At 40.5% G+C, this 16,243-nt stretch overlaps 1 protein-coding gene across 1 annotated transcript in view; it reads right to left on the reverse strand.

The window, feature by feature from the left end:
• Positions 1-1,278: 1,278 nt before the first annotated feature.
• Positions 1,279-16,243, reverse strand: part of RAP1GDS1 (Rap1 GTPase-GDP dissociation stimulator 1) — a 64,871-nt gene continuing 49,906 nt past the window's right edge. Inside the window, exons 7-11 of the mRNA XM_065404760.1 lie at positions 14,730-14,855; positions 12,257-12,396; positions 7,960-8,086; positions 6,226-6,354; positions 1,279-1,919 (exon numbers count right to left, since the gene is read on the reverse strand). Of these exons, the coding sequence (XP_065260832.1) occupies positions 1,792-1,919; positions 6,226-6,354; positions 7,960-8,086; positions 12,257-12,396; positions 14,730-14,855 (650 nt within the window). The 3' untranslated portion in view covers positions 1,279-1,791. The remainder of the gene's footprint in view (positions 1,920-6,225; positions 6,355-7,959; positions 8,087-12,256; positions 12,397-14,729; positions 14,856-16,243) is intronic.

Here is a 16,243-nt window from a genome sequence, read left to right on the forward strand (position 1 = left end):
TCAGGGTGATCAAACCATTGTTATGTTTTGTCCATGTCCTTCTCAGAACCAGAGTCTGATAGCTCTCCTTCCGCAGCAGAGGAGGAAGTGTCTTGAGTCAGAGGACGAATACCTTTGGGGCTTTTTTTTAGCCTTTTTTGTTTGGATTTTTTTGCATGTTTTGCAAGCCTGGCTATGCCATGAGATGGGTCTTTTGTGGCTAGTCTTGTGCAAGGTCTGGAGCCTTTTGGAAATTTCTCCCTTGGAGTCCTCTCCCATAGGCTCCCACTCCTCCCAGGATGGAGGATGGGGACTCACTGCCACAGTTTCCTGACTCAAGCTGGAAGGAGGGGTGGGAGGGGCTTTGGGCCAGGACCAGGTGCCCTGCTAGGGACTTACCCTTATGGTCCTGAATTGCCCCAGGACTATCACCATAGGCCGGCTGACTGAGGTCCTCCTCATCCTTAGAGCTTCACCCAGTTTGGCTCTGTTTCATGGTCAGGCTTTCCTGTGGTGGAGTCACAGCTTGTTGGGGGCTAGAGGTCGCAATGTGCCTGTTTGACTAAAATCTCCATGCCCTGGCAGCACGAGGGTCAGCTGGTTGAGAACAGACAGGGCATAATTTGCCTTCTGTGGATCCTGTTAAAAATTTCTTGCAGAGGGAACACTATTCGGGCTTAGCCCCGCTCTGCCATCCCTAAAAGAGGGCCGAGGAGCTCATCAGGGAGGCGCCACAGCACTGCTGAATACCCAGTACAGGAGGAGGAGAAAACGAAGCTACTTGTTTCTACCTGAAAATTAAAAAGGGCAATGGAAAGGTTGGGAGCAGAGAATGGTGACTGAGAGCTGCTGCAGAGGTGGAAGATCTGGCGGCAAGCTGGAGAAAATGGGCAGGGCCAGCATGGGCTGTGCTGCAGCCTTGAATTGCCTCTGGAAGTGCAAACAGGAGGTGAAGGGCACATGTGTAGCAGAATTGTGGGAGATGCTGGGCTGCAGAAAAGGATTGTACATTGGCATAAATGCTAGGGCCAATGCCCAAAATCACTTTACTAAGCCACACGACATCCCCTGCAGAGTACACACTAAGGAGGAGAGAAAAATGGATTTCAATGGTTTAAAATGGTATCCTTTGTATTTCTTCTTTAAACTGAAGACCTCGATTACCTGAGAGTCAGGCCCATCACTAAAACGGGCTTCTCATCATGCACGGTATGGTCATTAATTCTGCATTTAAATACAAAAAGGACAAGCCAGAGGATTAAGTGTGAGAGCACTGGAATTTTTATTTGTTACCTCTAGGTACCGTGAGTTTGACATTACTAGGCAAGACCAGTGAATGAGCAGCAATACATTCCATTCATACCTGTGTTTCCAAAGCACCAAAAATGGAGCTAGATTTACTATTTAATCCTATAATCAATACTCTAGCTTGGACGTGCTGCCTCCTGTTTTGTCCCTAATTTAGCAGTACGTTATTATGCAGTTAGGGGTGTGAGGAAAGAGTCATCATGTAGTACCACTTTTACATCATCATAGGACTACAACATGCACATTCTACTGTGTGGCCCAAGCAACAAGAATACAAGTAGAACATTTATGGGTGCAGACTTGTTTCTGACAGATTTATGTTAACACCACCTATGGATTTTAGAAACCTTATTGGACAGGTACCTACAGCAGTTCATCAATTTGTGTGGGAACATTACATGCATGCACAAGTGATACAGTGGAAAACATAGCAGGAGCGGCAGCAGGACAGAGGACAAAGGTGAAATCCATGATGGGATGCTGTATGGAAACTGGAGACCTTCCTCAGCTTTCTACTGCGAGTCTCTGCTCTGTTAGTGAGGCTTGCTGGGCAACAGTTTTGTTCTCATGGCTGCGGAGTTTTGATACAACTTCTAGAAATGCCAGGTTCTGCACTTCCTTGTGAAGGGGTTCTGGAAAACAGAAGCAAGAAGGTTTCACACTCTGCAGTCTCAGACCATGTCTCTATGCACATACCTAAATTTTCTTGGGCTGCTAATGAGACACTCTTTCCTTACGTTCTACTCTTGTACTCGAAACTAATTGAGGTGATGGAGCTAATGGAGCCCACACATAAAGAGGAGGTACTCTCATGTTACAGAGCACAGAAAAGCCTGGGTGGTGGTCAGAGAGGTAACAGTGCCTATTTAGCAATAACCCAGAAAGGCAGCACCACTTTTGAGTGCAGTGATATCTACAGAAATAACTCTAGGGCCTAATTTTGTAATGTGTTGAGGATCCACAATTCCCATGGAATTCAGCTGGAGCGGTGGGGGCTCAGCCTTTATGAAATTCCACGCCCCAGATGCCTTTCAATATGGTTACCGGTAGACTAATGTATAGCCAGAACCTCTCACCTTGTTCCCTATACTGGTCTTGCAAAGCCAGTGACCTCATCTTCAGGGCTCACCATAAAGCTCATCTATTGAAAAACAGCGTGTGTGTGTGTGCGTCATGGTTCTTTACCTGACACTGCATCACTTGGTTATTGTTAATCGGCTTATTATAAGTGTGTTCATTTTCACTGATGTATTTACAAAACAAGTATCCGATGCATGGCCTGGTCCCTCTAAAATGGTGAGCATTTGTTTTCTTTTGCTTTAAGAAATTAGCATGGATTGCTTTGTACATTATTGGGTACATAACTTAGGGTGGGAAAAAAGTGATGCAAGCCCATAGCACTGACTTGAATTGTTTTTCAAGTACATCATGAGTTCTGTTGAAACAGCTGGAGGCTATATATTGTAGGCACTGCATTTTTGAAAAAATGTGCTTCGGACTTTATTTATATGCAGGGTAGGAAATTCTAGTAGACTCCAAATCAGCAACAAGATCCAAATATATTTCTGCTTCCCCAGGTGCTGCCAATTAAACTGAGCCCTGGGCTGCTCATGAGAAATATGAACCTCTGTTTCAAATTAGCTACATTTCACACAAAGGATATGTGCTCCTTTTCCTTGTAGCAAATTTTCTGTGACATTTGTTTCCTGTTCACCTGCTTTCAATTATCTTGCACGTTTTACCCCCCTACTGTGTGACAGCAGAGCCAGTGCTGTGCATCTGAGAACTTTTGTACACTGTGAACAATTTCAATTAAGCTGTTTTCACTTCTGGGGTTATTCTACGGTGTAAGCACTTTCTATCCTCCTACTTCCAGGATATTGCCATGTTTAAGCAGGTGTTACCAAATCAACTTTCAGCAACTTACTGAGTTACAATGGCAGAAAAGCTCTGTTTAGCCAGACTCTTAGGAGCCTCAGGGCCTTCATACATAGTGACTGTGTTAGGTTTGAATGCCCTGATTTTTTTTCTTATCCTTTAAGTTACACTGTTTACATTTCCTATTGTCATCATTCTCTCCTCTTTTAACACTCTGACTTCATTGCAACACCAGTTCCCAGCTGGCAAGAAATATTTATTTAACTGGTAATATGCAACTGCCAGCACAAAGACGTGAAATGTAATATCACTTCACTGTAACAAAGTATAGTGACAACAGCTTCCATCGTAGAAACCAATTATAATATCAATCCACTACTTCAGTGAGAGACACTTAGCCTCTATGGCCACTGCAGCTAAGAGTGTGCTTCCCAGCCTGGGGCGACAGATGTGCTAGCTCTGCTCAAGCTAAAGCACACTAAGAATAGCAGTGTGGATGTTGAGGCATGGGTAGCCACCCTAATATAAGCCTGTCCATCCCCCTCGGTCTGTATTTGGGTGGCTAGCCTGAGTGCCACCCATGCCATAAAATCCATGCTGCTATTTTTAGCACGCTAGCACATCTGTCTACCCGCGCTGGAGGGCAGTCTTGCAGGTGCAGTGTAGACATACCCTATCAAACCACAGGGCTTAGAAGCTACAGAGTTCTTAGCTGCAGATATTTTCTACGTGGATATTATTTTAAAATAACTTCAACAACCTCTTCACTCACTGGCAGAGAAAACATCAAAACTTACAAGCATAAATATTCAATCTATATAGAGATTGGTGACATAAAAGGGAAGGACTTGGTCGGGTGGAGAAGAAGATACATTTGCAGTTAATAGCAGGCTTGAAGTCCCAAAGTGGGGCACCCCTTTAAGTATAGTTAAGACTAAAACATCACGTTTCCTTATTTTAGAGCAGGCGAGAGCTGCAGAAACATAGTCACCTCTTCCTGGTGTTAAGAACCAGGGGAACGAAAAATGCAAACATGTGGCAAAAACTCTGGGGCATGCTGCATGAAACAACTAGCTCAAGGAATGCACAGACGCTAAAGGGGCAAGTCGAAGATCAACAAACAGGTAAAAGAAGCTCCTGAGAATTGCTCCCAAGACATTCATATTGAGAGGGACTCGGAGAACCACCAACACCAAATGGATTAAAAATGTTTGAGTTCAACACAATAGTGTGGATTTCATCACTAAAGCTGATGATAAGTGGGTCTATTATCGCTTCACTGAGTCTAAATTCTGCACTTTATATCCTGCCTTGTGCATATTGCTCTAAAGATCGCTCACCACCCCTAGAACCTTGCAGTAATATAGCAGGCATCATTAGCAAACACTGCAGTAAAAACTGAAGCCTTGTTTACACACATAAGTTGCACTCATTTAAATCAATTTAGTTAAACTGATGCAAACCCCTGTGTGGACACTTTTAAATCATTTTGCACCTGGCCCATACCAATATAGTTTAATTCAGTGTGCAATTTTGTGTGTAGAGAAGACCTGAGCTCCAGTTTTAATTTTAACCCCATTCTTTTTTATCTTTTTAGCTGCTTGTAAATTTCTCAAATTCTGTTTGGGATGAAGTTTGATCCCACCCTAAAATGCATTAGTTTTGGGAAACCTGAGTAAAATCAATTTTATCATTTTTTAATAGCGTGGGAATGAAATGTTCTCCCCAGATATTCCTACTTAAATTCTGTGTATCCCTTCCTCAAAAGGCTGACGGTTAAAATGCCAAACTTTGGCTCATTGCACAGTCCTCAAAACAATCCAAAGTTTGAAGGAAACTGGCTCAATAATTTTAAAGTTCTGAATGTTTAAAGGTGTCATGTTTACAAGGGATGTTAGAACAGGTTTTGTTCATCTTTACACAGTGCCCTAGAGTAAAGTGGCTCAGAAAGTTGACATGAGCAGTTAAGGCCTATAGAGCACAGCGCTTTCCCCAGGGAGGGAATACCCCCCCCCCCCCGCCCTCCAGCAAAGAGCTGTGACTCAGGCACCATTTTAAGTATTTTAGCAGTGCTTGTTTCTTTTATCAAACCTTTCATTTATTCTTTGTATTTTCTTTTTCCATTTTCTAGCATGTCTTGTTTTTTAATTTTTTCTTCTAATTTTTTTCTTTCCTTTTTTTTAAATTTAGAACAAAAATAAGGAGATTCATTGTGGGGGTGGGGTGGGGGAGAACCAACCCTAACTTTACTGTAGTGTTAAGAAAAACTAAGTGTGCAAATGATAGGAAACATGGAGTTAAAGGCAAATGCTAAGCTCCCTGCTATATACTTGTGTATATGCACAGATATGCCAAAGTGCTGAGTGCCCCTGAGGTCGCACTGAAGTCTGGAAATTAGGGAGAACTCAGCACCACGCAGGAGCTATCGTCTGAGTTATTACTATTACATATTATTTATCATGCAAAAAATATACTTTAATATTATCCAGCACTGAGTTGTGTTATAGCCTTCTGTACACATGGTAGAACTGATTTCCTTCTCTCTCAACACCAGGGCCGGCTCCAGGCACCAGCTTAGCAAGCAGGTGCTTGGGGTGGCCAATTCAAAGGGGAGGCAGTCCATCCGGTATCGGGGCGGGACATGCGGGTCTTCGGCGGAGGGTCCCTCATCCCCTCTTCCTCTTTGAGCTGCCGCCGAATTTCCGCCGAAGAGGAAGAGAGGGAGGACCCGCCGCCGAAGTGCCGCAGAAGAAGCGGCGTGGTTGAGCTGCCGCTGAAGTGCCGCCACTCGTCCTTTTTTTTTTTTTTTTTTTTTTTGCCGCTTGGGGCAGCAGAAAAGCTGGAGCCGGCCCTGCTCAACACTATAAATTAGGAGTGACTTCACCATAGTCGGTGGGGTTATGTCCATATACAATCAGTGTGAGTGGAGAACTGGGCCCAGTGTATGTAGTAGAGGCCCAGCATCCAAGCTGAAAAAAGAGAGTTTAGTTTTTAAAGGTGGGGGTGGGGGGGAGGGGAAAAGCAAGAAGCAGAATAAAGCAGCACCTTGTAAATACTCACCAGATCCCATGAGAGCACAGATCAACACCATGGAGTTGTATTTGATTTCTGGAGCACTCCTCTCATCTGAGAGCAGTCTGTGTAGAATCTGGACTAGTTTAGCATTTTCGAGATCCTTCTCAGCAGTGACTGCAATACAAATAAGTGAAAGTTGTAAATCCAAGAATATCATCTGTCAGTTTTGATGCACAGTGTTTAGCCACGTACTGACATATTTATCTCCTGCACTGTAAAAGTGGTGCTGTGAAGTCTTCAAGAGTTGCCTGATATGAAACGAATATATATATATATAGATATATATATATATAGATATATATATATATAGATATATATATATCTATATATAGATATAGATATATATATAGATATATATATATATGTTACAATGTTAAGTCCTTGTGAAATAGTTTTATATTAAACTAAAATCCTGATGGAAAATCCACTCTGCATTCTGAATACTGAGAAGCCAACCCCTGCTAGCCTTCCTCAGTCAATACTCGTGTTGACTAAATGCTTTCCAGATTTTTGAGGGAATAAAAACGGAGGGTGTGATCTTTGAAATCAAAAGGAACTGAGGGTGCTCAGCACCTATTCAGAATGCTCAATACTTAGTAGGATCAGGCCTTGAGTAAGGAATACACGATTTGGGCAAAGTTTTACAGGGACACTGTCAACTTAGTTTAGGCCCAAAATGTAATTGTTTGAAGACAAATGGGGAGGGAGTAAAAGACCAAAATGAATAAATATATTTAAAAAAAATTTTTTTCAATGTGATGAATTTATTTTTATATCTAATGCTTCTTTGCAGTGTTTTGGAAGCAGAACACAACAGCATTCTGCTAGTGCATGAGAACAAGAGATGAAACTGAACGCAAAAGTAAGTAATGTTGAACCATCTAGTTCTATTGTCCAAGATGAGGGAAGTACAAAGAGCAAGCAAGCAGGATAAATGGTGGAAAGGCAAATTAATTTTTTAAAATTCTTTCAACTTTAGCAAACTTTAAGGTGTTAGCAACACAGGACATGGCATTTAAAAATACATGATTTTTATATTGATATTATCAATCTATTTTTGTTGCTGAGAAATTTAATAAAATCGGTAATAGCCATTATCTGAGCAGCACCCACCATTTTACTAGCTTCCTCATGACTGCACCAGCAGCTAGCCGATGTCCTATCTTGGCAGTTCTCACTAAACTGGCTTAGGATGTCTACATTCAAGTGTAGCCAGAACTAGGTGCTATTAAAAACCTTTCCCTAGATTAGCCTCCTGACTAGGCTAGAACAGTTTTTTTAAATCACATGGTTGATAGTGTCTCCAGTCTGAAATGTAATTATAAATATGACATCCTAGGGTTCCATGTGTATCATCTCTGAGTCCCACAGCATCGTTATCATGTAAAAAGATGATTTTTCTAACTATTAGTCATTGCTAACTCTACCTAGGATCTGAAAGTCATTCTTGGGCCTTTCTAGTTCACACATCATCACCTGTAATAAAGATTCTGCAAGGCAAACTTGATCGGTACAACCCCGTTTTTGCCTGTATATGGATATGTTAACATAGATTCCCATGCTCATGAAAGCAAATATCTTGTCAAACTGGTAGATTTCTGCAGGATCCCATACAGCTCTACCCACAGAACTCACTTATGCTTGGATTTTCCAGCCCTAAGCCTCTCTTGAGCACAGACTAAAGGGAAAATAAGAAGAGCTAACCATCAAGATACTCACCTAATTCTAATGCTGCTATTAGTGCCAGAGCAACAAGAGCTTCGTTTTGCATTATTACATGTTCGCTAGTTGCCATGGTAGCTAAATGCTTGATGCCACCGCTCTGAACAATAGTCCTAATTACATCCTAAAATAAATAAGAATAACAGGACTGAAAAAAGTTTGCATTACACATTAACAGACTTGAATAATTTAGTTGTGATGTATGCTGTAAGTACATGTATTTACATTTACATAATACACGTGTGTTTGTGTGTATAGGCCAGTGGTTCTCAACAAGGGGTACGCGTACCCCTGGGGGTACGCAGAGGTCTTCCAAGGGGTACATCAACTCATCTAGATATTTACCTCGTTTTAAAACAGGCTACATAAAAAACACTAGCGAAGTCAGTACAAACTAAAATTTCATACAGACAACGACTTGTTTATACTGCTCTATATACTATACACTGGAATATTTATATTCCAGTTGATATATGGTCAAAATGAGAAAGTCAGCAATTTTTCAGTAATAGTGTCCTGTGCCACTTTTGTATTTTTATGCCTGATTTTGTAAGCAAGTAGTTTTTAAGTGAGGTATGCAAGACAAATCAGACTCCTGAAAGGAGTACAGTAGTCTGGAAAGGTTGAGAGCCACTGGTATATGTATTTATACATATTATAACACACATTATTGGGTAATTACATAATAATACACACTGATTAACCAAAAATTTGAATTAAGCAATAATTTGGTTAAGTCTGTTCCCCACCCCTCTTCCAGGTTATACTGGATGAGATTGCTATCGTGCTTTGCAGACCAATTCGCTCTAAAAGGGACTGCCCTCCAGCTAACCCTGAGCCCCATTTAAAATCAGCCAATCTGCAAAGACAACTAGCTTTCTTCTCATTATCCTGTGGTGTTGAAACCCAGCCTGTTTGAAGCTGTCCAGCATCCCTTTGCTGTGCTCGGGGTATGGAGATCCAGAAGGACTCTTTTGTAAGCTTGGCTTTCAATCCCCCATCATCCAAAATGCCTCTTGTTCTTGGATTTTGGGATGACCCCCCAGACCTTTAGAAAAGGGAGGTTGTTCTGTATTCCAACTTATTTAATAATGGAAATTGTAGACTAGGAAAATGTGAAAAACAAAGTACATAGTCAGAAAGTGAATAGTATTCTCTCGAAACTGGTAATAAATATGAGACCATAAGGAATAAAAGTTACAGAATACTGCTGTATTTCTTTTTGTTCTAAAGCCAGCATTACAATAATTTTCCTGTTGCCCAAGACCTAGGAAACAAAAATGTTAACTGGATTAAATGCTTTTAGATATTTAAAGGGACTCTGTCAATGTTTTTAGGTCCAAAATTTTACTTGTATTTGTAATAAAATGATGGATGAAGGCCTCTGAGTTCTTTATCTATTTGTTTTTGGTTATTTTTTTAAACAGTCTTTTTCATAGGACCTACAAACCTCACACTGTTAAGTGCTTCTCCTAGAGCGAACACCAATCAATTTACTTTCAAGCTTCTGAGATGTTGTTACAAATGAGAGTAAGGGGAGAAAAGAAACTGTTTAAATGAAATACTACATTGTGTGTCAGTTGTTCTTTCTTCTGAGTGTACATTGCGTCTGCAAAATGTGTCTAAAAATCAGATAACTCTGTAGGCTGCAGGGTAGCTGCACAGGCAAATGCATTTTTGTGCCTGTTTCGCAGGTGCAACTTAAGCACCAAGGTTTGAAAATGTAGCCTGCCTTTTAAATGAAAATTTGATTTGTTACTTCAGTCCTTTTAGTAAGATGATTAAGTGAAATGCAATGACAAGGAGATGCAATAAAATATATCTTTCTATGCTCCCCTTTCTAACTGCAGCCACAAGCCAAAGACCACAAACTGAGCCACATGCTTAGAATGATTTATGTTCTAGTGCTTGCATAGATTATTGCACTTAGATTTTGTGTGCAAGGAAACAAAAAATACAAGCATAAGCCTGGAACCTCAAAATCTCTTCAGATAATCATGTTGAAGCTTCACATTTCTCAACACAACAACTGCATGGAAACACTTGGGACTAGGTTAGTCTCTGAGCTTACTGCCTAAGAAATTCACCACCAAAAAGCTCTTCACTTAATTTTGAATTACCTAATGCACATAAATATATAAAATTATCTTTCTTTTACTTGCAACAAATCCCTTCTAATTAGACTCCTCTCTACTAAGTGCTGAGGATGTCCTGCAAAGCTCTGAGTGCCTTCAGCTTCAGTCACTGGGAATTGAGACAAAGAACCTCTCACCATAATTTTCTACAGAAGGGCCTAAGTGACTTGAAGCCCAAGTCCCATTTTCAAAAGTAACTCAGATACTTAGGGGCCTAAGTCTCTTTGAAAGTCAGTGGGGCCTAAACGTCTAAGTCACTGAGGCACTTTTGAAAATGTCACCTTATCTTTTGTAGGTGCATGAATTTAAAATATTAGTGAAAGTACAGTAAAGAGCCATGCAGCTATGCCAACATCCAAATCTAGAGGGCAGTGCAAGTATAAAATTAAAAAAGAGTAAACTCATTTTTCCACTGTGTTGGACAGTCTTTGAGCTTCTAAAAGCTTCTTCACTCTGTGATTTTTGCTAAATTCTATGTCTAATACAACATTAGCTGTTCCATGCCAGTGTTAGTATCTTTGCTTTAAGTTTTTGAATGCAGTCGCTCTGCCACAGACTCCTAAAAACTCACATCTCTGCTCCCATGGTTTCTTAAAATAGCAGCAGAATTCACCACATGCACATGTGACTTGCAGACAGCAAGAAAGAAAGGTATTCAGAATTCTGGGGAAAATTAATATTGACTAATTTTAGAGGCTGAACACAAACCATAGGATGGGCAGGAGAAATATGAGAATACCCTTTGCATAGGAACTGACCGTGTAAAAGGGTAACTACCCATAGATCCCACTGACTTAAATGGGAGCTGAGTAATCTCAGCATCATGCAGGATCAGGCCCACAATGCACCTCTGTTTCTGCTTTGCAGTGCCATGAATCAGGTCATTCTTAACTTGTGAACATATTTCTCAAGTAGCATTTCCCAATATCAGGCTTGATCCTGCAGTGCATACTTATACAACTCATCACACTGAATCAATGGGTAAAATACAGGCCTGGCATAAGGAGGAACTACTCCCAGTGGTTGCAACAGGAGTCACACCTGCTAATTCCAGAGCTTTGTGTGGTCCAATATGACTACACAGATAAGCAAGGACTGCAGGTTCTGGTCTTTCATGTATTTTGTATAAACTCTGTGTAGTGTAGCTAACATGATGAGGCGTGTGCTAGAAGTGCATTGACAGACAGCTAGTAGTATCTTTATACCTTGAGTATACACAAGTAGACCTTTGTAAGAAAATGTTTATAATTGAACAACCCTTTGAAAGCTTGAAACTGATAAAGAATAGCATTGAAAGTTTTGAAACACTTTTTATAATAATGGGCCAAAATTCTTTCTCTTTTACACAGGTGTAAATCTGGAGTAGAGTCATTGATAGTGAATGGAGTTACTGTGGATCTACACTAGTGTAATTCAGAGCAAAATTTACCCCTCTGGCATTTATAAGTTACAGTATAAATATAGGTAGGTCAAAATTTGGGCCTACTAATCTAGACTGTGTCCCTTTAACAGGCTTCATATTTATGAAACAAAATGTTTTTTTAATCAAATAATTAGCATTTATATTCAACTTGGTGCTAATGTCTGATTGACAGGCCCCCCGGAGCCAGAAGTCCCATGTTGTCACACAGTAGAGGTAAGCACAGGAATTAGCCATGCAGTTTCCTTTTCACTCTGTCCCACCCACTTGGCTCAATCCTAACTAGATGGATCATTTCTAGGAGATGACAGGTAAGTCTCCATGTCCAATTAATCTTTGGCCTTTCTTCTGAGAATACCAACAAAGCTGCTTAATGCCTCTCCAATAGAAACTGGAGACAGGTCACTGGCTTATTTCAAACAGTCATCAGAAGGGGACTTTTAAATCAACATGGGTCCGTATGGGATTCATATAGATGACCTGGAGGTTGTCAATCTCCATTTGTCAATCTTCTGAGACATCCAGTCACATTACAAAATATGGCCATAATTCTGCAAGCTAATCTGCTTGGGTGGACTCTCCTTGATGTAACTGGGGCTCACAACAGGCACAGACTCCATTCATGCCGATCTCATTGCAGGGGGGTCAAGGTCTGTATTTCTAAACTGAAAATAGAGCATGGCATGACTTTCTTTTAAAGACTCTCCTCATGAACTGGATTTTTTCACCAGTAACTTACTTTTGATTTGCTATGTCGTATAAGTGCAGAAAGCAGTCTGTTTGACTCCCCCATCACACCTGCATGATCCTTGGCTTCACACCATTCCACCAACCGTTCAACCAATTTCACATTCTTTCCCAGCTGTTCAGCAGCTTCTGCTACATATGACACAAGCCAAAATAAAACAAGGTTGTCATTTTCCAGCATGTGTCAGAAATGTATGCATGAAAGTTTTTAAGAGGAAGAAAAATCGTAAAGAAGAATCTTGTTACTCTCTGCTAATAGACGGAAAGTCCCAGTTTGCATCGGTGAGCAAAACTGGTAAAAAAATCGGGGTGGGAGGGAATTGCATAAAAAATTTCACAACATATTTTCCTGGTACATTTTTTTTTTTTCCTTTTTCCTGGATGAAATTTTAAAATTTGAAACATTTTGACCATTGAGGTTTGTGGAATATTGAATATGAGAGACAATAAAGGTGACAAAAAAATCACATTCCCAGTAAGCCAATTCATAGATCTATAGATTTTTAAGGCCAGAGTGACCATTGTGATCATTTATCTGACCTCCTGCATAAAACAGGTCCTAGGACTTTCCTGAACTAATTCTTTCTTCAAATCCAATAGCTGTGACTGAACTAGAGCAGCTCTTTTTAGAAAAACATCCAATCTTGATTTAAAAATTTCCTGTGATGGTGAATTCAAGACAATCATCGGTAAGTTGTTCCAATGGCTAATTTCCCTCACTGTTAAAAATGTGCAGCTTTATTTCCAGTCTGAAGTTGCATAGCTTCAAATTCCAGCCATTGGATCTTGTTGTCTACTGGAATGAAGAATCCTCTTTTATCAGATTTCTGTTCCACATGTAGGTACTTATAAGCTGTGATCAAGTCACCCTTTAACCTTCTCACTGCCAAGATAAATAGATTGAGCTCCTTGAATCTTTCTCTCTAAGGCATATTTTCCCATCCCTTAATCATTCTTGTGGCTCTTCTCTGCCCCCACTCCAATTTTTCAACATTCTTCTGGAAATATGGACACTAGAACTGGACGCAGTATTCCATTAGTGGTCACACAAATGCCAAATACAAAGGTAATATAGCCTCTCCTCTCCTACTTGATATTCTCAGTATATAGAGCGCTGCATCACTCCTTTGAGGGGAACAAGTGAAAATAAAGATAGTTACCACTGGCTTTGTTCTGAAGATGATAGGGCCGTGCCCCTCCTTCACTGGAAGGAAAAAAAGGAGCAACAGAACTGGCAACTGTCCTATCTCCCCTCAGCACAGAACACAATAGCCATCTTTACCTTCACAACTGTCACCTCGATGACTGTTCTCATGAAACACAAGTACAGAGGAAGTGGGGCTGCCTCTGAAGGGACGGTGGGATTGGTCTAATGGCTTCCATGTTCTATTCATCTCTGCCATCTAGTTTCTTCACTCCTGCAACATTTAACAAGGTCTGGGGAACAGTGGAGAACCTGGTCCCTCAACAGCATCAGTGGGAGCAGGAGCCAGCTAGAAGAGAGATGGGGAAGCACGTTATGTGCCCTTGTACTGTCTTAGGATGGTACTGAGTACCACGGTTGGGTTCAGAGGTGATGTAGCACTGTCCCATTGACTCACAAAGCAGTTTGATGTCCCTCTTTAATGACCTGATTTCCAGAGCTTGCCAATCTGTGCTGCAGCGAGGAGCAAATCAGTAAGTCTGCACTCAGTGCAGAATTGTACTTTACCATTGTGCAGATTAGTAAGGCTGTCCTATACGTTAGTTATAGATTTGCTGTGGTATATTCATAAATATACCACTATATCATCCATTGCTATTGGGTAAAAGGATGTAAATATTCAAAAATGGAAACCAGACATGTACTGTAATTACAAACCCTAGTGAATTTTACAAGGACTGTAGTATTCACAAACTGTGGCTGAGGGTTGCTGGAAGCTATTTGATATAGCAATTTTAAAAGATGCTTGGAATTTAAAATTATAAAGAAAACACCAAAGAGTCACAGAGACTCTTTATAGCCTTCTGTCGTTTGCCACTTTATTTATGATAGTTCTAGCCACTATGTGATAGCTGCAAATTACATAACATTTATTCAGTTTGAAATAGCAATTTATCAATTATTAAATGGATGAGCCCATTCAAGGGTGCTAGATACAGAGAAGGTACAGAAAAAGTGGGAACTGAGTAGCACAAAATGAGCCTCAGCTTAAGTCAAAACACCTGCAGTTAGATACATATTCATAATATGCCAGTTTAGAAGAATGCTGAAGTAGAAAAGTAAATAAGTGTCTGAAACGTGTTCTGATTGTCCATGGTAGTCAATCCAGAATTTTTAAATCAGCTCATGTTTCTCTCATTGTGCTAAGACTTAAGAAAAAGTAAAAAAACAAACAAACAAACAAACAATTTTTCTTCTAGAAGAGCCTTAACAGATTATACCAACGAGAGAATCATAGAACATAAAGAACTGCTTATTTTACCTTGTGCATCTATTAACATTCTTAACGTTCCCAGCAGCTTGAATTGAACAGGGGGCATCTCCGATCTGAGAAATTTCAGTACCGCTTCTGCAACGCCAGCTGATAGCATCTTAGCCTTATTTACAACTACATGAATAAAGAACAGAAATTATCTCAGAAATCATTTTTGATGATGCATTTAAACTAGATGGAGACTGTGTCATTTCCAAGACAGTGCAAGAGCAGCTTTTCTACACACACTGAAAAACAGCATACTAATGTGTACATTGTGAGCACGCACACACTCTATATAAATAATTTTATGGTTATGTAGACAGTGTGAATTTGAAATGTTTTGTTGTTATTCATAAATCTAATTCCCAGTGCTCAGTCCTGAGTATATCAGCTGAATGCCAGAGTCCTCTACGTGGACAATAGCTATGTGAGCAGGAGAAGAGACCATCTGGAGAGATAATTCCACCCTAAAGGTTTGGAATAGACGCTGTGTACTGAAGGATCAGGTTAGCAGGGAGACCTCTTGCCCTGCCCCAATACACTGTGCAAAGAGCAGTGTGGGGTATCCTGCAGGGAGTGTGCATTCCTTGTGCAGCCTCCTAAATCCTCTCTCATCCCATGTAGTGAGACTACACTGATTCCACCTCCATGAGGCTCTCCACAAGTGGTGAGGAGGGGACAGAGTTTGCCCCGTACTATGCTTAATGAAAGTGATACATTAGTTCATATTCTAAATAGTACTTAACAGGAAGTACCCTTCTGCGGCAGCTATTCCTTGGGTTCCGAAGGTTCTAGATATTGGTTTGAGACCAATCCTGCACATATTCATGGGAGGCTGGCCCACTCAAGTCGGTGGGATGACTCGACTAGATAAGGTGAGCAGGAGATGGCTCTCGAGCATTGTTAAAGGGATATGAATTTAGTAGGTATTAATGTTCAGTCTCAGGAAGTTAGTATTTTTTGAAATTAAATATATGCAGTAAAAGAAGAGTAAACTGATCAAAGAGGATGATTTTTGGCTCAGATCATTGGAAAGTATAGGTTTTACATATACATTATTTATATATTTGCTTTGGCTTTTATGTGAATATTCATGTTTTATGTTCAGGCAATCAAAAATTGATACAAATGATTAAAAATGACAATATTTAGGACTTGAATGGCCCATTACCTTCAAAGATTGTTACAAACATTAACTAATCCTAATGGATCAAATGTCCTGATAGGCCTTCTCTAACGCTAACATCTGTGGGGGGAAAAAAGCTCTGAGCAATTACAGCAAGATATGGTATATCAGAAAAGTGAACAGTTCTCTTTGCGAAGATGGAAATCCTAGGTAGGATCCCTTATTAGCCAGAGAGAGCCCAAAATGATGCAGAACAGTTGCAGTGCCAAGGGAAGTGACACTGAGGTCTCCAGATATTGCAGAGCCAGGCAGCACAGCAGCTCTCTCTGTGGGAGTACAGGGTGGATGTATTGCGGGACGACAGTGGCAGAAACATAAGCAGTGGGTTTGTGAC

Source organism: Emys orbicularis, chromosome 5, assembly GCF_028017835.1.
Source record: "Emys orbicularis isolate rEmyOrb1 chromosome 5, rEmyOrb1.hap1, whole genome shotgun sequence".
Lineage (NCBI taxonomy): Eukaryota > Metazoa > Chordata > Testudines > Emydidae > Emys > Emys orbicularis.